General features: G+C 66.7%; 1 protein-coding gene across 2 annotated transcripts; it reads left to right on the plus strand.

Annotated features, from left to right (window-relative positions):
• The first annotated feature begins 2302 nt into the window (after positions 1–2302).
• ABCA2 (ATP binding cassette subfamily A member 2) lies at positions 2303–22992 on the plus strand. 2 transcript variants are annotated; one of them, XM_081238375.1, is made up of 48 exons: positions 2362–2458; positions 6093–6186; positions 7245–7356; positions 7437–7600; positions 7895–8022; positions 8153–8263; positions 8578–8796; positions 9147–9517; positions 9734–9893; positions 10747–10875; positions 10965–11132; positions 11204–11300; positions 11444–11617; positions 11686–11788; positions 11867–11981; positions 12555–12745; positions 12846–12996; positions 13076–13280; positions 13397–13561; positions 13649–13829; positions 13929–14141; positions 14228–14424; positions 14506–14688; positions 14844–15028; positions 15838–15958; positions 16225–16461; positions 16540–16746; positions 16999–17101; positions 17204–17523; positions 17596–17809; positions 17900–18005; positions 18104–18215; positions 18292–18352; positions 18434–18608; positions 18738–18853; positions 18938–19085; positions 19163–19286; positions 19415–19547; positions 19641–19758; positions 19866–20044; positions 20140–20281; positions 20350–20484; positions 20858–20961; positions 21048–21140; positions 21241–21343; positions 21421–21558; positions 21633–21839; positions 22261–22992. In XM_081238375.1, the coding sequence occupies exons 1-48, from the start codon at positions 2393–2395 to the stop codon at positions 22294–22296; spliced, it is 7314 nt and encodes a 2437-aa protein (XP_081094501.1). In that variant the 5' UTR covers positions 2362–2392; the 3' UTR covers positions 22297–22992. The 2 variants fall into 2 exon arrangements, with proteins under 2 accessions (XP_081094502.1, XP_081094501.1); XM_081238376.1 differs by having other exon boundaries at positions 2303–2458; positions 17204–17809.
• The last annotated feature ends 1050 nt before the right edge of the window (positions 22993–24042 follow it).

Genomic DNA, 24042 nt, shown 5'->3' on the forward strand with positions numbered 1-24042 from the left:
GGCGGGTGGGCACTGGAGCCACTATTTGGGGGCAGAGGTGCGAGCAGGGAGGGAGCAATGGGGGTGCATGTCGCTGGGGCCCATCAGAGATGAGAGGCTACAGAGGCCCTCCCTCCCCACCTTGATCATATCTTGGGCCGGTCAAGGCTGTCCTCCTGAGGTCTGTGGGGGCAAAACCTGGGCCCCCGACCTCTGTAGCCACGGTCCCCTCGTCTGGAATGTGCAGGATGGAGCCCCGCGTACAGACCTGTGTGGCCCGGACCCGAGACAGCCAACCAGCTTCTTGGGCTTTTGACAGCCTGCAGTCAGTCCCCTGGGGGAAGGGACACCAATCAATAAAGAAACAAAGGGCACGAATGGCATGACACGTGTCGAGTCTGCTTCCCCCTGCCACCCTGGCCACACAGGCCTTTGTCCTGGCCGCATCCCGCCCTCTCCATCCCAGGCCTCTGTCCTCCCAGCTTCCTTCAGCCACACTGAATGGCACCGCAGCAGAGAGCCTTCCCCGACCCCACAAAGGCCGAGGGGCGGAGAGCAGCGGCCAAGGACAGAAACGCGGCTGGGGCGGGGGAAGGTGCCCCATGTCGAAGGCCTTGGGATTTCACTCTCAGGCTGCAGGGTGTCTGGGGTGTGACGAGGTTTTTGATGTGTGGTTCCCTCTGTCTGGTGGCTGGTGGCAGCATGGGCCTCGAGGAGGTGCCAAGGTTACTGCTGCAGCCAAGGAAGCCCTTGTGGCAGGCTGTGCGGGGGGAGGGGAGGCTGACCGTGAGCCTCTGGGTGGTGCTGACAGGGCCCCAGGAGCGCATTCGCCCCTGCCCCAGGTGGGGTGGGCAGCAGGTGGAGGCAGGAAGCTGCCCGCCCCCTTGGCAGTGGCTTGTGGGAAAGGCCCACCGGTGACTTCCTGCCCTGCCCTAGCCCTGGTACTGGCCGAGGAGAAGGAAGTGTCCTCAGGCTGCAGGGTGGAGTGGTTGGGGGATTGTGATCTGCCCCTCTTCCTGGGACTGCTTCTCCTCGAACTGTAAGGAAGGAGCTGGGACGGGGTGGGGAGGTGCGGCCCCCCAGATCTGCCACTCAGTTTAGGATGCGACTTCTCTGTGCAGCCCAGACACTGGACACCACTCAGCTTGCCCCTCCCGTTCCCAAGTTGGAAAACTGAGGCTGGGAAGAGCCATCAGAACCCACCGCCAGGCCTCCGTTCCCCGCAGGGGCTGGCCTGCCCTCTGCTGGCCTCCCTGGGAATGGACCTCCCCACCCGGCTCAGACCCGGCCGTCGTCTGTCCCGCCGCTTGGCTCTGGCAGGCACCAAACCACCTCTGGGGAATTCACTGGACCCCAGACTCCCTGTGCAGAGGCCAGACTCACTCTCGCATATAGGGAGAAAAATGAGCCACTCACAGAGGGAGCAGCCTCTGTCTCCCCGAACTCCGGCCTACCCTGGCTGCAGGGAGCAGTTCTCTCTCTGGGTCCCTTCCCTTCCTCGCTGGGCCCAGGGAGCTGCAGCCCCGGCCGAGCCCAGCCAGGCCAGTCCTGCTACTTGGTCACCAAGCGGCTCATTCACAAGGAACGCAGGAGACTCTTACAGGGGTAGGGCAGCCCACCTGCAGCCCCTCTCACCAGCCCCACCCCCTCGTAAGGGGTGCAGGTCGGGGCTGCACCCAGTGGGGCAGGAAAACTGAGTCTTGAAGCGGTGAGAGCAAGGCCCGCCCTGTGCACAGGTGGGATCTGCATGCAAGGCGGAGCTCCCCTCCCCAAGGGTGGGCGGCTGCCTCCCTCCAGGCCCCAAGTGCCCTGGGCACTGGGACCTGTCTCTTGGGTCCAGATGAAATTCCTGCCATCAGCCCTTCTGCGGGGAGGGCAAGGTAGAGGTGGGGACCTGGTGGGGGACGACCGCTCCCAGCATCCCCTCAGGGCGCCCTCGGCCAGGGCCAGTGACGACCTTGGGGTGCCTCTGTGGGAGGAGGGTTTCAAGGGGGTGGGGCGCTGCGCGCGGGCCTGGCGCCCCTGGGAGAAGAGCGCCCTGGAAGGGAGTGAGTCGGGGGTCTCGGTTTAGATGTGGGCTCTTGGGCGCGTCACTTCAACGCCTAGCGAGGTGGGGGGCGACCAGAAAGCCACTCTTGGCGGGTCAGAGATCCAGGAACGGCCCGGACGGGGGCGGGCGGGGGACCCGAGCGGCGGGCACCGGGCGGCCCCTTTAAGCGGGGGCGCCGCAGGAGGGGGGCGGGCGCGAGCGGCTGTCGCCACGGCCGCCGGGGCGGAGCCAGCGCCGAACCGGTCCCGGACGCCCGAGACGCCGCCCCGCGCGGGCGATGCCGAGCAGCGCGGCGGGTGGCGGGCGGCGGGGCGCGCAGAGGAGCGGGCCGCGGCGCGGAGGCGGCCGGAGCGCGGCCCCGCCATGGGCTTCCTGCACCAGCTGCAGCTGCTGCTCTGGAAGAACGTGACGCTGAAGCGCCGGAGCCCGGTGAGCGACCCCGCGCGCCGCGGGCCTGCGGGAGCGGGAGGCTGCGCGCACCGGGGCCAGCGGCGCGCTCCCTGCGAGCACGTGCGGCGGCCCGGCCGGGCACGCGCAGACCCCAGACAGGCGGGGCGGAGGGCCGGAGACCCCTCACCCGCCCCCGCCCCTGGTCGCGCTCCGGCCTCCGGGGAGGGGGCTCGGCAGTGCCCGGCCCGCCGCCCGCGTCCGCTGACATTCGTGGTGCTCGGATGAGTCACGGGGCGGGCGTCCTCCACAACGCGCTCTCCGGGGCCTGCTTCGGGGGTGGGAGGTGGCCCTGGGACCCTGGGGTCTTGAGAGGCCCTGCTTCCCGGGGCAGAGGGCTGGCTGGGTGTATGGATCCGGGGCAGAGGCTTTGTGGTCTCTGGGCCCAGCCCCCTGGCGCCCCTGCAGGGACCCTGTCCCTCCCCTCCGTGCAGCAGCCCTCTGTCCTTCGGCAGGCACCTCCCCGCCCCCCCCGCCCCCCCCCCCCCGCCCACATCCAGTAGCCCTTGCTCCTGCTTTCTCACCACCGGCAGTGTCCTTGCTGTGCTAGCCTCAGCCAGTCCGAGTCCCTGCATCCTTTTGTCCTTTGGGGCCATCCTCCCTGAAGCTAGTGCGCTCTCTGATCTCCCCCACCCAACCTCCTCTGGGGACTGGGCCCTGCTGTTTGGAGCTGTGACCACCCCAGCTCTCTCCCCTCTGCCTGAAGTTGCAGGGCATAGCAGCTGTCGGGGGCAGAAGCCCCCGTGAGGAGCGGTGCCGGGTGGTATGGATGTCATCATGCTGACCGTCACTGCTCTGGCCCTGGGAAGGACGGGGCCTCTCCTGCTGGCCTGCCCAACCGGCAGCAGCCACACACCAGAGAGGCCTGGGCAGCTCGGGTTCCTGACTGGGCCCTGGGGATTTTCCAGGCTGGGGCCCAGAGCAGGTCAGGGTCTGGAGATGGAGCTTGAGGCGGAGGCATCCTCTTGCCCGTCTGGGGTCTGGGAGGCTCCTGTCCCCCCTGGCCCCGGGACCCCTTGGGCTGACCAGCTCCTGCCTGGGTCCCTCCTTGAGAGGGGTTCTGAAGTGCACAGTGGGAAACCCAGGCCTGCAGATGGGCAGGGTGGCCATCGTCACCATGGCCTGGCAGGATTCCCCTGGGCACCTGGCCCTGGCAGGGAGCCAGGGTTGTGTACGCTCCCTGCCCCGGGCGCCTGGGGCTGCCTGGCACCGGGTTCCATGGATCAGTCCTGCAGCCTCGGGCAGCCTCTGGCGCAGCTTCCTCCACCTCAGGTTCTGGGTCACTGGGGACAAGCGGGGCAGGGATCCGGGGATGAAGGGGCATTGGGACACGGGCATGCACTAGCATCAGCCCCAGAGTTCTTGGCAGGAAGCACCCCTGGGGGCTGGGAGCAGAGGCTCCAGTGATGGCCCCAGCGTCCACTGGGGACCCCAAGGCTCAGGGAAGGGAGGAGTGGCTCCTTGGGTACCTGGCAAGCAGGTGGGAGGTGCCCACTGACCTACACCCAGGAGTCGTCCCCGCATGCCAGGTTGGACCTCCCCCAGAACTTTCCTCGCCCCTGCCCCGCAGCACTCCCAGGGCATGGTTAGGCGTCTGGAGCTTCTCGGTGTGTGGCCACAGCAAACCAGAAATTCCTCCTCCAGGGTGGCTGAGGCCTTGCTGGGCCCACGCCATGGGCTGGGGCCGGCTAGATGTCGGACACCGTCCCCCACTTTTCTGGGAGGGTCTTGGGCTTCACACTTGGACCCCTGGGCTTGGCTGGCAGAGGTTTTACCCTGCGTGCTGTGTGCCTTGCTGAGGAGGGGTTGTATCCTGTGGAAAGCTTGGTCTGGAGAGTAGAAACCAAGGATCTCTGTGCCCTGCTTGCTCCCTCTTCCCAAGCTCTGTGCCTCGGTTTCTCCATCTGTCCGTGTGGCCTGTGCCCTCTTAGCCGGACATCGTTCTACCCTGGGGCCATAGGCTACTCCTGGTGGGGGGACCAGATCACTGTCACCAAGTCCCTGGAGTGGGAGGTAGCACCTCCACCCTCAGGCCTCACCTATTCTCCCCTTGACGCAGGAGGAGGGGCCCAGAGCGGGACAGCATGGCGGAACAGGGGTTTGACCACCTTGCAGGCCGCTGGGTGGGGCGCCCAGGTGGGGCTGAACCTGTACTGCCTGCCGTAACCAGATGCCCTTCTGGCTGCCCGCCCGCCCGCCAAGCAGGCCTCCCTCCTCCCAGCAGCGCGTGCGCGGCCGTTGCTATAGCAATGAGGAGGCAGTGAGGCCTGTTGCTGCAGTTACTGGTGGAGGTGCCCGGTGGCAGGGCGGGTGCAGCTGGGGCTGGCCCCGCGGCCATGACCCTGGCCTCCCGCGTGCCGCTTGCACACAGCCACCCTCGCGCTGTGTGTGTGTGGCAGGCGCCTCTCCCAGTCCACAGTGCCTCCTTGGCTGGCCCTGGGCTGGATCCTGGCTCCGGGTGGGGGTGGAGGCTGGTGCGGGCTGGCGCGGGCGTGGGGCGCAGACACACAGCGGGGTGTTCCAGACCACAGAGCTCTATTGTCAAAGCCCAGTAAACAGGGCAGCAGCTGCCCCCATCCCGGGGCACCGGGGCTCGGGCCCTGGGCCAGAGGGAACGCCACTGACTGGGGGCTCTGAAGTCTGTTTGGGGTGGGGGGTGAGGGTGAAGCAACACTGGTGCTTCTGGGAAGAGTTGGGTGGGGGGGTGGTCCCCCAAAGAGCAGCCGGCCCGAAGTCCTCCTCCCCCTTGCACTCCTCCCTGCCCGAGCCAGGAGAGGTGGAGGTAAGAATGGCGAAGTCCTTCCATTTTCCAAGTGAGACAGAGAGAAGTCTGGGCCCCTGGGAACCCTGGTACTTCTCTGCCACTCCGAGCAGCTCCGAGCAGGGCTCACCTTGGTACCCAGCCTGGAGCAGCAGGAACTGCCCTGGGAGCCCTGAGCTGATGCCCCAGGCAGGCAGGGCCGCCGCGCCCGCCTGAGCCACCTGGGCTGAGGGAGAGGGGCCAGGGCAGAAGGAGGGACCTGTGCCTCAGGGTCTGGGGGCTGTCAGACCCCTGACCAGGTCCTCCGGGAGGCTCGGGGCCCTGGGCTACAGCCAGGCCTCCCCCGCCGCCAGGCCTCACCCCCTAGGCCCTTGCGTGGGGGTGTGATGGCACCATAGTGGCGGGAAGGAGGGCTGACCCTGGGGGAGTGTGGGAGCTGCAGGCCAGTCCAGAGACTGCCTCGAGATCTTCCCCAGGAGCCCCTGCAGATGGGAGAGAAGATGAGCTGGGCAGACACATGGGTCCGAGTGGACCACAAGCTGGCTGATTTGTCTCTGCTGGCCTTCAGCGTGACAAGCAGCATCTGGGCTGGGGGTGGGAGACCTGATTTGCTTGAGCCGGATGACACTGACCCTCTCACTCTTCAAAGAGGTCCTGGAAAGAAGGGGCTGTGATCTCTGTGGCCCTGGGGGGGCCTGGCTTGACCTTCTGTGGCCCCTGGGGGAGCATGGAGGGTCCGGGCTGGGCTGGGCTGGCCCTGCGGGGAGGGTGACGTCTGTCTGGTAGGGAGAGGAGGGTTTGGCTTTGTCCTGTCCAGCCCTGGGCAGGTGGCCTCACTCAGCCTGCCCTTTCCAGTGGGTCTTGGCCTTCGAGATTTTCATCCCTCTGGTCCTCTTCTTCATCCTGCTGGGGCTTCGGCAGAAGAAGCCAACCATCTCTGTGAAGGAAGGTGAGGGTCCTGGGGGGGAGGGGGAGGGGCCCGGGCACATCCGGATGGGCGGGGAGGGCAGGCCCTCACTGCAGCACACACGCATGTCCCGTGTGCACGTGACCGCACGCGCGTCAGCCGGCTCCCACAGCTCGTCCCGGTGCAGTCTGAGTGCCCGTCCCCCGGCGCAGGCCCTGGCCATGCCTCCTGGCCGGGCTGGAGGACGTGGCTGGCCACGCGGCTGCGAGGTGACCTGCGAGGTGACCGAGGCGCCCGTTTCTCACTGTTCTCCTCTGTTCTGTTCTGCCCCTCCCCCGCACGGTCTGTGTCCTCCTCCCGGGCCTGCATGCAGTCTGTAAGTGCGCGGCCGCCGCCTCCTGGCTGGCCCGGGCGGCAGCCACGGGAGCCCTGCGGGGCCTCCTGGTGCGGCTTGAGCCCTCCCCCACGCGCTCGCTTGCATTAACAGCCCCTCCTGGCCAGCTGGGTCCTGCAGGGCCCCCTGCCCGCTGTCAGGAGCGGCTGGCTCTCGGTGGGTGGGGGTGGGGGGAGGTCAAGGGTGGAGGCCCCTGGACCACAGTGGCTCCCAGGTCAAGCTCCTCGGGGTCAACCCTCTGTCTGTGGGGTTGCCTGGTCCCGCCTTGCTGGGCTGGGGCGCCTGGCCACTCTCCACTCAGACCCTTGTGGGCGCCTGCATTCACTCTGCTAACCAGCTGGCCAGAGAGGTCAGAGGTCGCTGCCCAGGAGGGGCCGCCGTGCTCCCCCTGGGCCCTGTGGGCAGTGCCGCATCCGAATTCTCGGGAAAGGTGTCAGAGCATTTTGGCCTTGACTGGCTGAGGGAAGGGGGGCGCTCTGGGAGTTGTCAGGAAGGGATGGTGAGATGCCCTTTGACCTCTGACCTGCTGGGTCATTTGCACTAGAACTCTTGGCCCTCTGTTTCTCGTCTGCTGCCTGAAGCTGCTTTACCTTCCTGACTTTCTCTAAATCTCTTTTCTTGGCCTCTGTCTCCCTCCCCCTTCTTGATTCCTCCCTCTCTCCCCCCCACCCCGCCCTGGGCCCTCTCACCTGCCTGGCCCCCCCAGCCTTCTACACAGCAGCACCCCTCACCTCCGCCGGCATCCTGCCCGTCATGCAGTCGCTGTGCCCGGATGGCCAGCGGGACGAGTTCGGCTTCCTTCAGTACGCCAACTCCACGTGAGTGTCCCCCCGGACCCCGGCTGCCCCCCATCCCAGGCCTGGTGACCTGCGGATGACGTCCAGTGGTGGCGGTGCAGGGTCACGCAGCTGTTGGAGCGTCTCAACCGCGTGGTGGAGGAGGGCAACCTGTTTGACCCCGCGAGGCCCAGCCTGGGCTCGGAGCTCGAGGCGCTGCGCCAGCACCTGGAGGCCCTCAGATCCGGCCTGGACACCTGGGAGAGCCACCTGGATCGACCTGCAGGTGCGCCCTGGGTGGGTGGGGCAGTGCGTGTGCTGGGGGCAGCCAAGCGCCGAGCTCTAGTGTCAGCTGGGTTTGAAGCCCAGCTCGTTCACTTCCTGCCCTGGGCCTGCGTGTGCCTCGGGTCCTGCTACCTACACGCTGGCTCTGAGTTCTCAGGGTGCACGTGCTTGGGGCCTGGCGAGCCGCCCGCCACTGTGACCAAGCTGTGGTGCCGGGAGCTCAACTCTGAGGCTGTCCAGGGCACCTCGGCCCCAGGCAGGGCTGGCCTTCAGCTCCATCCTTCTACCTGTCCAGTGTCCTCCTTCTCTCTGGACTCGGTGGTCAGGGACCCACGGGAGCTCTGGCATTTCCTGACACAGAACCTGTCGCTGCCTGATGGCACAGCCCAGGCTCTCCTGGCCGCCCAGGTGGACCTGCCCGAGGTGAGGTGTCTGCTCCTGGGGAAGCTCCCAGCCCTGGCCGCTCCGCTCTGCCCTCCCCTGGTTTCGGGTGGGGAATGCAGGGCCCCCAGCCTGAGCCCCCAGCCTGAGCCATGACCCCCGCACGCTCTAGGTGTATCGCCTGCTTTTTGGCTCTTCACCTGCCCTGGATGCGGGGTCAGGCATCCCCAGGGATCCGGAGCCCTGGAGCCGCCGGGGCAGCAATCCCCTATTCCGGATGGAGGTGAGGGGGAGTTTTAGTGGGATGGGAGACACGTTGCCTGCTTCTGGGTGAGTGTCTCTGCTTGGGTGGGTAAGATAGGGGCCCCCTTGGGGGTGAGGGAGAGTCCCCAGGAGTTTGTGGTTGGCACGGGGAGGGGATGGTGATGCGTCTCCATCCCTACCCACCCGCCCCCCCACCCCCAGCCTGTTGTTGTAGAACCTGGGTGGTCTCAGACCTGGCACAGTGGGTGGGGCAAGGTCCCCATCTTGGGCTAGGCCCTTGGTTTCCTCTTGGTTGGGGCTCCTTCTCAGCTGTTCCCCTGCGCCCTGCCCCAGGAGCTGCTGTTGACCCCTGCCCTCCTGGAGCAGCTCACTTGCACGCCAGGCTCCAGGGAGTTGGGCCGGATCCTCACGGTGCCCCAGGGTCAGGAGACAGTGCTGCAGGGCTACCGGGACGCCATCTGCAGAGGTCAGGCTGCAGTGCGTGCCCAGCACTTTTCTGGGCTGGCCGCTGAGCTCCGGAACCAACTGGATGTGGCCAAGATCGCCCAGCAGGTGAGGCCCTGCCTGCCAGCTGGCCCACAGATCTGCTGCCTGGGCTGGAGGAGGTGCCAGGGCTCCTCGGCGTCACAGGGCACCCCTTGGCCTGAGGCTGTGCGTGGGTGGCCCTACGAATGCTGTGCCTTGTGCCCCCTGCCCTGCTCCAGGCCTTCGCCCCGGTCTGTCTCCTGGCCCCTGGCCAGTGCTCCCCTGCCCCCCAGGCTGCTCCCCTCCTCCCAGCTCGTGTCCCCTGAGGGTGTCCTCCTCAGTCTACCCTGACCTCAGTCACGCATCTGCAGATCAGCCCCCAGACGCTGTTCCCTTCCCTGGGCCTGTGTTTCCCCACTTGCCCCGTTTCCCCTCAGCTGGGCCTGGATGCCCCCAACGGCTCGGCCCCCCAGCCGCAGCCAGCCCCTCCCCGGCGGCTGCAGGTGCTGCTGGAAGACCTGTTGGACGCCCAAACGGTTCTGCAGGACGTGGACGTGCTCTCGGCCCTGGCCCTGCTGCTGCCCCAGGGTGCCTGCACGGGCCGGCCTCCTGGGCCCCAGGCCAACGGCCCTGGCGGGGCGGCCAACGGCACCGGGGCTGGGGCAGGCCTGGGCGCCAACACCACGTCCGAGGAGGGTGCCCCGTCCGCTGCAGCCACGGCCTCCTCCTCGGACGTGCTGCAGGGCCAGTGCTCAGCCTTTGTGCAGCTCTGGGCGGGCCTGCAGCCCATCCTGTGTGGCAACAACCGGTAGGTGGGTGGCAGGAGAAGGGGGGGTTGGGAGGAAGACAGGTGGGGGCGGGGCCTGACCCCAGGCCTGCTTCTGACGCCCCCTCCCTGGGCTCGGTCCACTGCCCCCACTCCACCTCCGTCAACTGACACTCAGACCTGCTCTGAAGCCCCGCCCCACGCCCCTCCCCGCCAACGCCCCGCTCCACCCTGAGGTCTCACCCACCACCCACCCAGCACCATCGAGCCTGAGGCGCTGCGGAGGGGCAACATGAGCTCCCTGGGCTTCACGAGCAAGGAGCAGCGGAACCTGGGCCTCCTCGTGCACCTCATGACCAGCAACCCCAAGATCCTGTACGCGCCGGCGGGCTCCGAGGCAGATCGCGTCATCCTCAAGGTGCGTGCATCCACTGTGTGATGTACTTGGCCTGCATGTGTCGTCTGGAACAGGAACTGGAGGAGTTGGGCAGAGGGTTCTGCAGGCCGGGGACCCCTGAGCAGAAGGGGGCAGGTGGTGTGGTTCGTAGAATTGGCATGGGAGGGGTGCAGCCCTGGCTCTCCAGCTCCAGCTTGGCTCTGTGGGGGAGGGGACCTGTAGGCAGGTTCAAGGTGCAGGGACATTTTGGAGGCTGCCTTGGGGAGGCGCTGGATGGCTGGTGTGGTGCAGGGTCCTGGCCTGGCTGGACATGGCCAGGGCCAGGCAGTGCTGGTGAGGATAGAGGAGGGGCCGCATGCAGAAACCGTCCAGAGCAGCATCCAGTGGGTGAGATTTGGGTGGGGCAGCTGGGTGGTTTGGGGCCAGCTGAGAGCATGGTGTCTGTGGCCATCCCAGGGTAGAGGTCCTGTCTGGAAGTAGTAGAAACCAGGGCTGGAAATGGCCCAGGAAGGGGAGAGGCTGTGGAGGGGGTCCCTAGGATGACCATGGGGGAAGATGAGGACCAAGTGTCAGGGCTGCCCAAGAGATGCGTGGAGGGGGTCCCCCAAAGGAGCAGGGAAGGTATGTTGGGGGGGAACCGGAGGCCGTGCTTCTCTGGTAGCTGGGCAGAGGGGCTTTCAGGGGAGGCGCTGAAGAGAGGCCTGGAGGGGGAGGGCTTGGAGCTTCCAGGTAGAATCTGGCCAGACCAAGATTAGTGCTTGGTGGGGACTGGCCAGTGGCTGGCCCCCAGCCATGGGAGGAGGCAAGGAGTAAGAACCTCCTTGCTGGCCGGGGTCCTTGAACGAGTCCCATGCTCTGCCCTCACCCTCTGCAGGCCAACGAGACCTTCGCCCTTGTAGGCAACGTGACTCACTACGCCCAGGTCTGGCTCAACATCTCAGCTGAGATCCGCAGCTACCTGGAGCAGGGCCGGCTGCAGCAACACCTGCGCTGGCTGCAGCAGGTGCTGGGGGTGCTGGGCTGGGGTGGGGGTGGCCCGGAGCCCACTCCGTCCTCAGGCCACCCTCTGAGCTGGCCTCCTTCACCCCCCAGTATGTGGCAGAGCTGCGGCTGCACCCGGAGGCACTGAGCCTGTCGCCAGAGGAGCTGCCGCCTGCCCTGCGCCAGGACAACTTCTCCCTGCCCAATGGCTCGGTCCTCCTGCAGCAGCTGGACACCATCGACAACGCGGCCTGCGGCTGGATCCAGTTCATGTCCAAGGTGAGTGGGCGAGCCCCGCGGTCCGCTGGTGCCTGGGGTGGGCTCTGAGGATGCCCCTTCCCTCCCCGCAGGTGAGCGTGGACATCTTCAAGGGTTTTCCCGATGAGGAGAGCATTGTCAACTACACCCTCAACCAGGCTTACCAGGACAACGTCACTGTGTTCGCCAGTGAGCCAGTCCCCTGGGCAGGTCCCGGCCCTGCTCCTCCGCCTCCCCCCTCCCTAGTCCCTCCCCGCCCCACACCCCTTGGCCCCCGGGCCTCGGCCCCGCCCCTCACCTGTCCCCTTCCTCGGCCCCGCCCCTCGTCCCAGGCGTGATCTTCCAGACCCGAAAGGACGGCTCCCTGCCGCCCCACGTGCACTACAAGATCCGCCAGAACTCCAGCTTCACCGAGAAAACCAATGAGATCCGCCGGGCCTACTGGCGGCCGGGGCCCAACACCGGCGGCCGCTTCTACTTCCTGTATGGCTTCGTCTGGATCCAGGGTGAGGGCCGGCCCTGGGGCCGTGGGGGGAGGGGCGCGGCCTCCGCTGACCACTGCCGCCCACTGCAGACATGATGGAGCGTGCCATCATCGACACCTTCGTGGGCCACGACGTGGTGGAGCCAGGCAACTACGTGCAGATGTTCCCCTACCCCTGCTACACACGGGACGAGTGAGTGTGGACCAAGTGCTGGGTGCCTGGGGCTGGCGCGGAGCCCCACCCTCACGCCCCTCCCCTCCCCCTCCCCAGCTTTCTGTTTGTCATCGAGCACATGATGCCGCTCTGCATGGTGATTTCCTGGGTCTACTCTGTGGCCATGACCATCCAGCACATTGTGGCGGAGAAGGAGCATCGGCTGAAGGAGGTGGGGGGTTGGAGCGGAAGAGATGAAGGAGAGGGAGAAGAGGGGAGGGATGGAGGGGGGAGGAGGGAGGGATGCAAGCAAGGAGACATGGAGAAGGAGGGGGAAGGGGTGGGGGAGATGGGGAGGGGAAAGGGATGGAGGGGGGAGATGGGGGAGGGGAGAAGAGAGAAGGGATGGAGGTGGGGAATGGGGGCGATAAAGACAGAGGTTAGGGCTTCCCTGGTGGCGCAGTGGTTGAGAGTCCACCTGCCGATGCAGAGGACGCGGGTTCGTGCCCCGGTCCGGGAAGGTCCCACATGCCGCGGAGCGGCTGGGCCCGTGAGCCATGGCCGCTGAGCCTGCGCGTCTGGAGCCTGTGCTCCACAACGGGAGAGGCCACAACAGTGAGAGGCCCGCATACCGCAAAAAAAAAAAAAAAAAAAAAGATAGAGGTTAGAGAAGGGGGAGGACTAGGTGAGGGGGGTAGCTGTGGGCAGCCCTCCCTCCCCGGACCTGGGCTGGCAAGGCAGGGGCAGGGTGTTCCTTCCTGGTGCCCCTGTCCCAAGGCCTCATGCCCCCCCCACCTGCCCACAGGTGATGAAGACCATGGGCCTGAACAATGCTGTGCACTGGGTGGCCTGGTTCATCACGGGCTTCGTGCAGCTCTCCATCTCGGTGACGGCGCTGACCGCCATCCTCAAGTACGGCAAGGTCCTCATGCACAGCCACGTAATCATCATCTGGCTCTTCCTGGCCGTCTACGCCGTGGCCACCATCATGTTCTGGTGAGCGTTGTGTGGCTGGCAGCGGGCTGGAGGGTGGGCCTCGAGTGTGGCTCTGAGATTTCAGGTGTGGCTGACAGCCTGTGGCCCTGCGTGCCCCCAGTTTCCTGGTGTCCGTGCTGTACTCCAAGGCCAAGCTGGCCTCGGCCTGCGGCGGCATCATCTACTTCCTGAGCTACGTGCCCTACATGTACGTGGCGATCCGTGAGGAGGTGGCCCACGACAAGATCACCGCCTTCGAGAAGTGCATCGCGGTGAGGGTCATGGGGGGTGGGCCAGGGTTGGGGATGTCCAGCCTCCTCTCCCCCACTGACACCACCGTGTTCTCCTCAGTCCCTGATGTCCACGACAGCCTTTGGCCTGGGCTCCAAGTACTTCGCCCTGTACGAGGTGGCAGGCGTGGGCATCCAGTGGCACACGTTTAGCCAGTCGCCCGTGGAAGGGGATGACTTCAACCTGCTCCTGGCTGTCACCATGCTGATGGCAGACGCAGTCATCTACGGTGTGCTCACGTGGTACATTGAGGCCGTGCACCCAGGTACCAGCCCTTTGGAGGGGTGGGGGAGGGGAGGAGGAGGCTGTCTCTAGGGGGACCCATGGCCTGGGGTAGACAGCGACCCCAGACCCTGGGTCAGCCTCCCCTCTACCCGATAGGCATGTACGGGCTGCCCCGGCCCTGGTACTTCCCACTGCAGAAGTCCTACTGGCTGGGCAGCGGGCGGACAGAAGCGTGGGAGTGGAGCTGGCCGTGGGCTCGCGCGCCCCGCCTCAGCGTCATGGAGGAGGACCAGGCCTGTGCCATGGAGAGCCGGCGCTTGGGTGAGTGGGCACCAAGGCGGGGACGGGCAGTGGCTGAGCTTCAGCGGCCGGAGGCACCCCTGGCGCTGACCCTCGGCCCTGGTGCAGAGGAGACGCGGGGCATGGAAGAGGAGCCCACCCACCTGCCGCTGGTGGTCTGCGTGGACAAGCTTACCAAGGTCTACAAGAACGACAAAAAGCTGGCCTTGAACAGGCTGAGCCTGAACCTCTATGAGAACCAGGTGGTGTCCTTCCTGGGCCACAACGGGGCTGGCAAGACCACTACCATGTGAGTATGGGGGGGTCGCGGCCCGGAGCTCCTGCGGAGCGGGCGGCAGGGAGGGCTCCCTGCAGGAGGTGGGGACCGTGACCCCGCCTCCCCGCCCAGGTCTATCCTCACCGGCCTGTTCCCACCGACATCGGGTTCGGCCACCATCTACGGGCACGACATCCGCACGGAGATGGACGAGATCCGCAAGAACCTGGGCATGTGTCCCCAGCACAACGTGCTCTTCGACCGGCTTACGGTGGAGGAGCACCTCTGGTTCTACTCGAGGCTCAAGAGCATGGCCCAGGAGGAGATCCGCAAGGAGATGGACAAGTGGGTGGGGCTCGGGTGGGAGGCGAGGCCGCAGGCAGAGGCGCTGGCTCCCCGCGGGCTGCTCCGACCCCCTGTCCTGCCCTCAGGATGATCGAGGACCTGGAGCTCTCCAACAAGCGGCACTCGCTGGTGCAGACGCTGTCCGGCGGCATGAAACGCAAGCTCTCCGTGGCCATCGCCTTCGTGGGCGGCTCCCGTGCCATCATCCTGGATGAGCCCACGGCCGGCGTGGACCCCTACGCACGCCGCGCCATCTGGGACCTCATCCTGAAGTACAAGCCAGGTGAGCGGGGCGCGGGGTGGGTGTGAGCAGCCCCGTGCCCAGCCCTGCCGCCCCCCCGACCCCAATCTTGACCTCCCGCAGGCCGCACCATCCTCCTGTCCACCCACCACATGGACGAGGCCGACCTGCTTGGGGACCGTATCGCCATCATCTCCCACGGGAAGCTCAAGTGCTGTGGCTCCCCGCTCTTTCTCAAGGGTGCTTACGGGGACGGCTACCGCCTCACGCTGGTCAAGCAGCCTGCCGAGCCCGGGGACCCCCAAGGTCTGTGCTGAGGCTGCCTACCCCGGACCCCTTCCCAAGACCAGTGAGGTTGAGGGGCTGGGCCCTCACCGCTGCCCCAGTGGGCCCAGGGTGCTGGTTGGGCCTGGCTCACACTCTCCGCCAGCCCCTGAGTGAAGCCCTCCCTACCCTCCCAGAGCCAGGGCCAACAGCCAGCCCCCCAGGTCGGGCCCAGCTGAGCAGCTGCTCCGAGCCCCAGGTTTCCCAGTTCATCCGCAAACATGTGGCCTCCTGCCTGCTGGTCTCGGACACCAGCACCGAGCTCTCTTACATCCTGCCCAGCGAGGCCGCCAAGAAGGGAGCCTTTGAGCGCCTCTTTCAGGTGTGGGGGTGGGGCTGGGCTGGTGGAGGGGGTGGGGCTCAGGGGAGAGGTCAGTGTAGGAGGTGGAGCTGCCCAGGAGGTGTGTTCAGCAGAGGACGTGGGGCTGGTAGAGGAGGCGGAGCCGGGGTAGGGCTCAGGGGCAGGGCCAGCAGAGGTGGGGCTGCAGGGTGAAGTGGGAGTGCTGGAGGAGGCGGGCCTGGGCTCAGTGGGGGGGCCAATGGAGGAGGCGGGGCTGAAGAGGAGGTGGGACTGTTGGAGGAGGCGGGCCTGGGCTCAGTGGGGGGGCCAATGGAGGAGGCGGGGCTGAAGAGGAGGTGGGACTGTTGGAGGAGGCGGGGCTGGGCTCAGGGGTGGGGCCAGTGGAGGAGGCGGGGCTGAAGAGGAGGTGGGACTGTTGGAGGAGGCGGGGCTGGGCTCAGGGGTGGGGCCAGTGGAGGAGGCGGGGCTGAAGAGGAGGTGGGACTGTTGGAGGAGGCGGGGCTGGGTTCAGTGGTGGGGCCAGTGGAGGAGGCGGGGCTGAAGAGGAGGTGGGACTGTTGGAGGAGGCGGGGCTGGGCTCAGGGGTGGGACCAGGGGAGGAGGCGGGGCTGAAGAGGAGGTGGGACTGTTGGAGGAGGCGGGGCTGGGCTCAGGGGTGGGACCAGTGGAGGAGGCGGGGCTGAAGAGGAGGTGGGACTGTTGGAGGAGGCGGGGCTGGGCTCAGGGGTGGGGCCAGTGGAGGAGGCGGGGCTGAAGGGGAGGTGGGCCCAACCCTCCCTGTGGGGTCCCCCCTCCCACCCTGAGGTGGGCCTCACCCAGCTCTTTCACAGCACCTGGAGCGCAGTCTGGATGCCCTGCACCTGAGCAGCTTTGGGCTGATGGACACGACACTGGAGGAGGTGTTCCTTAAGGTATCGGAGGAGGACCAGTCGCTGGAGAACAGCGAGGCCGGTGAGAGGCTCTGGAGCTACTGACCAGCTCTGCCCCCGCCCCCACCACCCTACTCCACCGGGTCCGAAGTTGGGCCTCCCTCTTCCTCTGTCTGTGGGGGCCAAGGGTTTTAGGTGGGAATAAGGATCCAGATCTCCCCAGGGTCAGACTGGATCTGGGGCCCTGTGTGGGTGGGTGAGTGTGGAGGCTGGGGTCCCCAACAGGCCTGCAGGTGGCAGGCAGCCTTGAGCCCCATATCCCCTTCCGTGGCTTCTCTGCTGCTGCAGACGTGAAAGAGTCCAGGAAAGATGTGCTGCCTGGGGCCGTGGACTCATTGTCGAGGGACGGTCACGCTGGCAACCTGGCCCGGTGCGCAGAGCTGGCACAGTCACAGGTGTCGCTGCAGTCTGCATCCTCGGTGGGCTCTGCCCGTGGTGACGAGGGGACCGGCTACACCGACGTCTGTGGCGACTACCGCCCCCTCTGTGACAACTTGCAGGACCCTGACAACGTCAGCTTGCAAGGTGGGAGGCGTCCAAGTGGGGCCGCAGGGTCCCTGGAGGGTGGTTAGGGCCCCCTGCTCAGCAACCCCTCCCGTGCAGAGGCCGAGGCGGAGACCCTCTTGCGGGTCGGCCAGGGCAGCCGCAAGCTGGAGGGCTGGTGGCTGAAGGTGCGCCAGTTCCACGGGCTCCTGGTGAAGCGCTTCCACTGTGCTCGACGCAACTCCAAGGCGCTATCCTCTCAGATCCTGCTCCCTGCCTTCTTTGTCTGCGTGGCTATGACGGTGGCACTCTCCGTCCCAGAGATCGGTACGGCCGCCCGGCCAGGCATCAGGATGTCCGCCCTGCTTGGGAGCCATGGGGGGAACCCGCACTTGCTCTGGCCCTGGGCGCTGCGCCTGAGGCTGGCGGGCATGCTCCTAGGCTCATCTGGGATTCCTGCCTCCTTGGGGTCCAGACCCCAAGCTTGGGCCCTGTGGGTATTGGGAAGAGGGGACCCGGGCCTGGGAGATGCTGGCAGGCCATAGGAACCTGCTCAGGCTTCCCCGTGCACCCCACCAGGTGACCTGCCCCCACTGGTCCTGTCCCCCTCCCAGTACCACAACTACACCCAGCCCCGCGGCAACTTCATACCCTATGCCAACGAGGAGCGCCGGGAGTACCGGTGAGGCCGTGGGACGGGCTGCCCTGCGGGACGGGGGCCGGTGCGAGAGCTGGGAGTGGGGGGTCCCGTCCCCGAACCCAGACTGGCTCTGTGCTCTCCCAGATTGCGGCTGTCCCCCGACGCCGGCCCCCAGCAGCTGGTGAGTACTTTCCGGCTGCCGTCAGGCGTGGGCGCCACGTGTGTGCTTAAGTCTCCGGCTAACGGCTCGCTGGGGCCCACGCTGAACCTGAGCAGCGGTGAGTCGCGCCTGCTGGCCACGCGGTTCTTCGACAGCATGTGCCTAGAGTCCTTCACGCAGGGGCTGCCGCTGTCCAACTTCGTGCCGCCCCCACCCTCGCCTGCCCCGTCTGACTCCCCCGTGTCCCTGGACGAGGACCCGCCGCAGGCCTGGAACACCTCCCTGCCGCCCACCTCCTCTCCAGGTACTGGCTGGTGGGGATGCCAGGGGCTCGGGGCAGCACGGGCTGGGCTGACTCTGCCCGCTGTGCCCACAGAGAACTGGACGTCGGCACCCTCCCTGCCACGCCTGGTGCGGGAGCCCGTCCGCTGCACCTGCTCTGGGCAGGGCACCGGCTTCTCCTGCCCCGGCAGTGTGGGCGGGCACCCGCCCCAGATGCGGGTGGTCACGGGTGACATCCTGACCGACATCACCGGCCATAACGTCTCTGAGTACCTGCTCTTCACTTCCGACCGCTTCCGGCTGCACCGGTGAGCCGGGCGGGAGGGGCGCGCCGGCCGTGGGCAAGGAGCAGACACCCGTCCCCCGCCTGGCTCACCGGTCCTCGGCTTGCTGCCCAGGTACGGGGCCATCACCTTCGGCAACGTCCAGAAGTCCATCCCAGCCTCGTTTGGCGCCCGGGCCCCGGCCATGGTGCGGAGGATCGCGGTGCGGCGGGCAGCCCAGGTGAGCGGCACTTAGCCCCGGGCCCCGTCCCTTCCGGCCCTCGCCCAGGGTCTGCAGGGACCGACGTGGCTCTCGGGGTCTCTGTGTACTCCCCGCAGGTCTTCTATAACAACAAGGGCTACCACAGCATGCCCACCTACCTCAACAGCCTCAACAATGCCATCCTGCGTGCCAACCTGCCGAAGAGCAAGGGCAGCCCTGCGGCCTATGGTGGGTGAGCCGGGGCGGGGGGCGGGCCAGGCCGGGCGCAGAGCAGGCCCCTGAGGCTGCCCTCCCTGTGCCGCAGGCATCACCGTCACCAACCACCCCATGAACAAGACGAGCGCTAGCCTCTCCCTGGATTACCTGTAGGTGCCGGGGCGGGCGGGGGCGGGGGGGCCGCTGTGGGACTGCGTGCTGCGCAGGGCTGAGGGCCGCCTTGCCCCCAGGCTGCAGGGCACGGATGTGGTCATCGCCATCTTCATCATCGTGGCCATGTCCTTCGTGCCGGCCAGCTTCGTGGTCTTTCTGGTGGCCGAGAAGTCCACCAAGGCCAAGCACCTGCAGTTCGTCAGCGGCTGCAACCCTGTCATCTACTGGCTGGCTAACTACGTGTGGGACATGGTGTGCCCCCAGACCCCTGGCTGTCCCGTCCCCCCGCCCCCTGCTGGGCCCCCGGTTCTGCCCCCGGGCCCCCCACCCCCAGGCCTCACCCCCTCCCTGGCCCCTCACCTGCCACCCCTGCTCTGGTAGCTCAACTACCTGGTCCCGGCCACCTGCTGCGTCATCATCCTATTTGTGTTTGACTTGCCGGCCTACACGTCACCCACCAACTTCCCCGCCGTGCTCTCCCTCTTCCTGCTCTACGGGTAAGGGGGAGTGGGTGGGTGGGGGGAGTGGGCGCAGGGCAGGCTCGGGCCACCCAGTGACCTCTGCCCGCCTGCCACCCGCAGGTGGTCCATCACCCCCATCATGTACCCGGCCTCCTTCTGGTTCGAGGTCCCCAGCTCGGCCTATGTGTTTCTTATTGTCATCAACCTTTTCATCGGCATCACGGCCACCGTGGCCACCTTCCTACTGCAGCTCTTTGAGCGTGACAAGGTGGGGCGGGACGGCAGGGTGATGGGAGGGCGGCGCAGCGGGGCTGAGGCTGTGCCCTGACCCCCGTGACCCTCCAGGACCTGAAGGTTGTCAACAGTTACCTGAAAAGCTGCTTCCTCATCTTCCCCAACTACAACCTGGGCCACGGACTCATGGAGATGGCCTACAACGAGTACATCAATGAGTACTACGCCAAGATCGGTGAGGCCGGTGGGGGGCGACAGCGTGCGCTCCTGGGTGGGGAGGCAGAGGGGGCTTCCAGGCCTGGGAGCGAACGGGGGCTCCTGAGGCCCCAGGCCCAGCCCTGAACCAGCTGCCCCACACCACAGGCCAGTTTGACAAGATGAAGTCCCCGTTCGAGTGGGACATTGTCACCAGGGGCCTGGTGGCCATGACGGTCGAGGGCTTCGTGGGCTTCCTCCTCACCATCATGTGCCAGTACAACTTCCTGCGGCAGCCGCAGTGAGTGGGGGCGCGCCGGGCAACTCACGGTGGGGGGGAGCACTGGGCGATGGCGGGGGTCCCGGCCGGGCACTGCCCTCCTTGTCCTCCCAGGCGCATGCCCGTGTCGACGAAGCCCGTGGAGGACGACGTGGACGTGGCCAGCGAGCGGCAGCGAGTGCTGCGGGGGGATGCTGACAACGACATGGTCAAAATCGAGAACCTGACCAAGGTGGGCCCTGGGCGGGCGGGGGTGGGGCTCGGGGTAGGGTGGGGCCCAGGGGCCGGGTGGCCGGCCCGCCTGCCCCGCTGAGTGGGCCACCCCCTCACCTCTGCCAGGTGTACAAGTCGCGGAAGATCGGACGCATCCTGGCCGTGGACCGCCTGTGCCTGGGCGTGCGTCCTGGCGAGTGCTTTGGCCTCCTGGGTGTCAATGGCGCGGGCAAGACCAGCACCTTCAAGATGCTGACGGGCGACGAGAGCACGACGGGGGGCGAGGCCTTTGTCAACGGGCACAGGTGTGGGCACAGGTGTGGGGCACAGGTGTGGGCGGGCGGTGTCTGGGTGGGCGGGGCGACGGCAGTGACTGGTGCTGACGGCGCTGTGTCCCCAGTGTGCTCAAGGAGCTGCTCCAGGTGCAGCAGAGCCTGGGCTACTGCCCACAGTTCGACGCCCTGTTCGATGAGCTCACGGCCCGGGAGCACCTGCAGCTGTACACGCGGCTCCGCGGCATCCCCTGGAAGGATGAGGCCCGGGTGAGGGTCGCCCGGTGGGGGAGGGGCTGGTGTGTAGCGTGGGCCCCTGACATCGTTCTCCCTCCCAGGTGGTGAAGTGGGCCCTGGAGAAGCTGGAGCTGACCAAGTACGCTGACAAGCCTGCCGGCACCTACAGCGGAGGCAACAAGCGGAAGCTGTCGACAGCCATTGCCCTCATCGGGTACCCTGCCTTCATCTTCCTGGTGAGCCGCGGGGTGGGGTGGGGGTCAAGTGCCCCGCCTTTGTTTTTCTGGGGCGCCTGGGGGTGGGATGGGGGTCAGGGCCCCGCCTTCATCTTCCTGGTGAGCCCGGGGGTGGGATGGGGGTCAAGTGCCCTACCTTTATCTTTCTGGGGGGCCCGGGGGTGGGATGGGGGTCAGGGCCCCGCCTTCATCTTCCTGGTGAGCCCGGGGGTGGGATGGGGGTCAGGTGCCCCGCCTTTGTCTTCCTGGTGAGCCCGGGGGTGGGATGGGGGTCGGGTGCCCCGCCTTTGTTTTTCTGGGGGGCCGGGCAGGAAGCAGCTGGCGGGGTAGCTGGGTGAACGGGCACAGCAGCTGAGCCTGGCACCGCCCCCAGGACGAGCCCACCACAGGCATGGACCCTAAGGCTCGGCGCTTCCTCTGGAACCTCATTTTGGACCTCATCAAGACAGGGCGCTCGGTGGTGCTGACTTCGCACAGGTCCGCTCGCCCCCACGCCCCCCCCCCCGCCCCCACACATCGGGCCCTCCCCACCTCCCGTGCCAGCCTGTGCGTCTCGCCCTCAGCATGGAGGAGTGCGAGGCACTGTGCACGCGGCTGGCCATCATGGTGAACGGGCGCCTGCGCTGTCTGGGCAGCATCCAGCATCTGAAGAACCGGTGAGCAGCAGGGGCGGCAGGGATGGTGGGCTGTGGGCCGCGGCGGGTGGAAGCTGGGCTCCCCTGGCGGCCGGGCTGGGGCCAAGGGCCTGTCCCACAGGTTCGGGGATGGCTACATGATCACGGTGAGGACCAAGAGCAGCCAGAACGTGAAGGACGTGGTGCGGTTCTTCAACAGGAACTTCCCAGAGGCCGTGCTCAAGGTGGGCGGGGCCCCGGGGCGCGGGGCAGGGGAGTGGCAGCCCTGCCTGAGCAGCCCCTGACTTCTGTGCCCCGCCAGGAGCGACACCACACAAAGGTGCAGTACCAGCTCAAGTCGGAGCACGTCTCGCTGGCGCAGGTGTTCGGCAAGATGGAGCAGGTGGTGGGCGTGCTGGGCCTCGAGGACTACTCCGTCAGCCAGACCACCCTGGACAACGTGAGTGCCCGGGCCGGGGCCGCCAGGCCCACCTGGGCTGGCCCACACCCACCCCCCTGTCCCTTCCCCGCCAGGTGTTCGTGAACTTCGCCAAGAAGCAGAGTGACAACCTGGAGCCGCAGGAGACAGAGCCCCCCTCGGCGCTGCAGTCTCCGCTGGGCCGCCTGCTCAGCTTGTTCCGGCCTCGGCCCCCCACCACTGAGCTGCGGGCGCTCGTGGCCGACGAGCCCGAGGACCTGGACACGGAGGACGAGGGCCTCATCAGCTTCGAGGAGGAGAGGGTGAGCAGGGTCCTAGAGTCAGGGCAGCCAAGCCGGCCGGAGAGCCCAGGCTCGGGCTGGGGGTGCGGCTGGGGGGTGGCCCCGGCACCCCTGCTGTCCTGAGCTCACGGGAACAGAGGGACTCGCCTGATGCTCAGGACCGTAGCGGACACAGGAGGCCCGAGCACAGGCAGAGGAGACAGACCCACACAGACCCCAGAACAGCTTGGAAACGGAGGGCGTTTCAGAGACAGGCAGAGTGGAGGTGGGGGGGAGCACAGCCTGGGGACAGCAGCCACCGGCCTGGCAGAGACAGGCCACGCGGGGAGCTGACCACTGAGAGGAAGCTCAGGGCGGACAGAGGTGGGAGAGCCTGCGTGCGGGCCGGCCTGGGGCAGGCGCGGGGCCAGACGCCCGAGCCAGGCCTGTCCCTGTCCCCCAGGCCCAGCTCTCCTTCAACACGGACACGCTCTGCTGACTGCCGGAGTGGGTCAAGGTCATGCTGTGGGAACGGAAGTCGGGCGGTGGCTGAGGCCCCACCCTGTGCCCCCAGTGCCCGCCTGCCAGGGCCCTGGAGTGGGAGGTCCAGGACCAAGGGCGTCAGGCCCCGCCAGCCCCGCCCTCCTCTCACTGTGCCAAAGGCTGGCCCGGCCCCGGGCTGCGCACACCCTCACCCTGCTCTGCCTTAAAGCCTTGGGGTCTGGCCAGCCCCTTGCCCCTGCCCAGCTCTGCCCACCACCCCCAGGGCCACGGGGTGACCCGGGCTGCCAGGTACCGCCCGACTTCTCCTGGTGACCCCTGCCCTCCTCAATGGGCTGTTCTCTTACACCCAGTTTGGATGTGGCTGCTGCCAGCCTGGGACTGTGGGGCGGGGTTAGGTCCCACCCAAGGCACCTGTTCATTTTGCTTTAGGACGAGCCTCGTCACCCTGGTTTCCCACAGGGAGCCGTTGTCGTGGGCCGGGGAGGGGGCTGTCACGGGGCAGCGGGCTGGGTAGCAGGAATGGAGAAGCTGGCCCCACCGGCCAGGTGAGGGGCCGGACCCCCTCCCCACCCCCTCCAGCTGCCATTGCTCTCCCACCCAGCTTGGCCCCCTGCCCGCCCACCCGGGAGCCAGACCCGTACGGAGCGCACAGATGTTTGTTTTAAATAAATAAACAAAGAAGTTCACGCCAGCTTGCGTGTGTAGGGTGGGGTGTGGGGTGAAGGTGGGCCCGCTGGATGCCAAGGTACAGCCCCTGCCCCGTAGGCCGGGCTCAGGGTGGGGGAGGGTGACTGGGTCAGCCTGGAGGAGGGGTGGGCTCCTCCCCCTGCAGGCCGGGGGCTCAGGAGAGAAGAGTTTCCAACACAGGGATGAGGTCAAGGACAGCAGCCCTGGGACCTTGGGCCGAGCCCGCCCCGCAGGGACTGTGGAGGAGGGCGGGCAGCCCCCAAGGGCCCTCCGGGGGCTGCTCTGTGGATATGGCAGGGGCGGTGGGGAGGGTTGGTTAGGGACAATCCAAGTGGCTGGGGTAGGTGTGGTCTGGTTAATGTTGGTGACCATAGGTTTGTTCTCACTTTAAAAACATTTTTGAAACGGTGGAAATTTCATACAGTGCAAGTGGATAGAAAACACAAATTGAATGTCTGTGTTTGTACACGTCAGAGGTCAGCCTGCAGGGTACACACAAGCATAGGCTCAGAGGGACATACACTAATGGGTAGTTTTTCAGTTTGCTGGGTTTCTCTCTCCCACTTGGCCTGGTTTGCTAGGGCTGCCATAACAAAAGTACCACAACCGGGGTGCCTTAAACACCGGACATTTACTCTCACCGTCTGGAGGTCAGAAGTCCAAGATCGAGGTGTCGGCAGGTTGGAGCCTCCCGAGGCTGTGAGGGACGGTCTGCTCCCTGCCCTCCCAGGTGCTGGTGGTTTTCTTTGGGGCCTCTGGCTTTGGAAGCATCACCCCCATCTCTGCCTCCGCCTCCACACAGGGCTCTCCCTCTGTGTGTGTGTGTGTGTGTCCACATCTCCCCCTTTTTTATATGTATATATATATATTTAAAACATTTATTTATTTTTGGCTGTGTCGAGTCTTAGTTGCGGTATTCGGGGTCTCCGTTGCAGTGCGTGTGCTTCTCTCTAGTTGTGGCCTGCATGCTTAGTAGTTGTGGCGCACAGGCTTAGTTGCCCCGCAGCATGTGGGATCTTAGTTCCCCGACCAGGGATCGAACCCGCGTCCCCTC

The sequence above is a fragment of the Mesoplodon bidens genome (assembly GCF_964165515.1).
Source record: "Mesoplodon bidens genome assembly, chromosome: 6".
In the NCBI taxonomy this organism is placed as follows: domain Eukaryota; kingdom Metazoa; phylum Chordata; class Mammalia; order Artiodactyla; family Ziphiidae; genus Mesoplodon; species Mesoplodon bidens.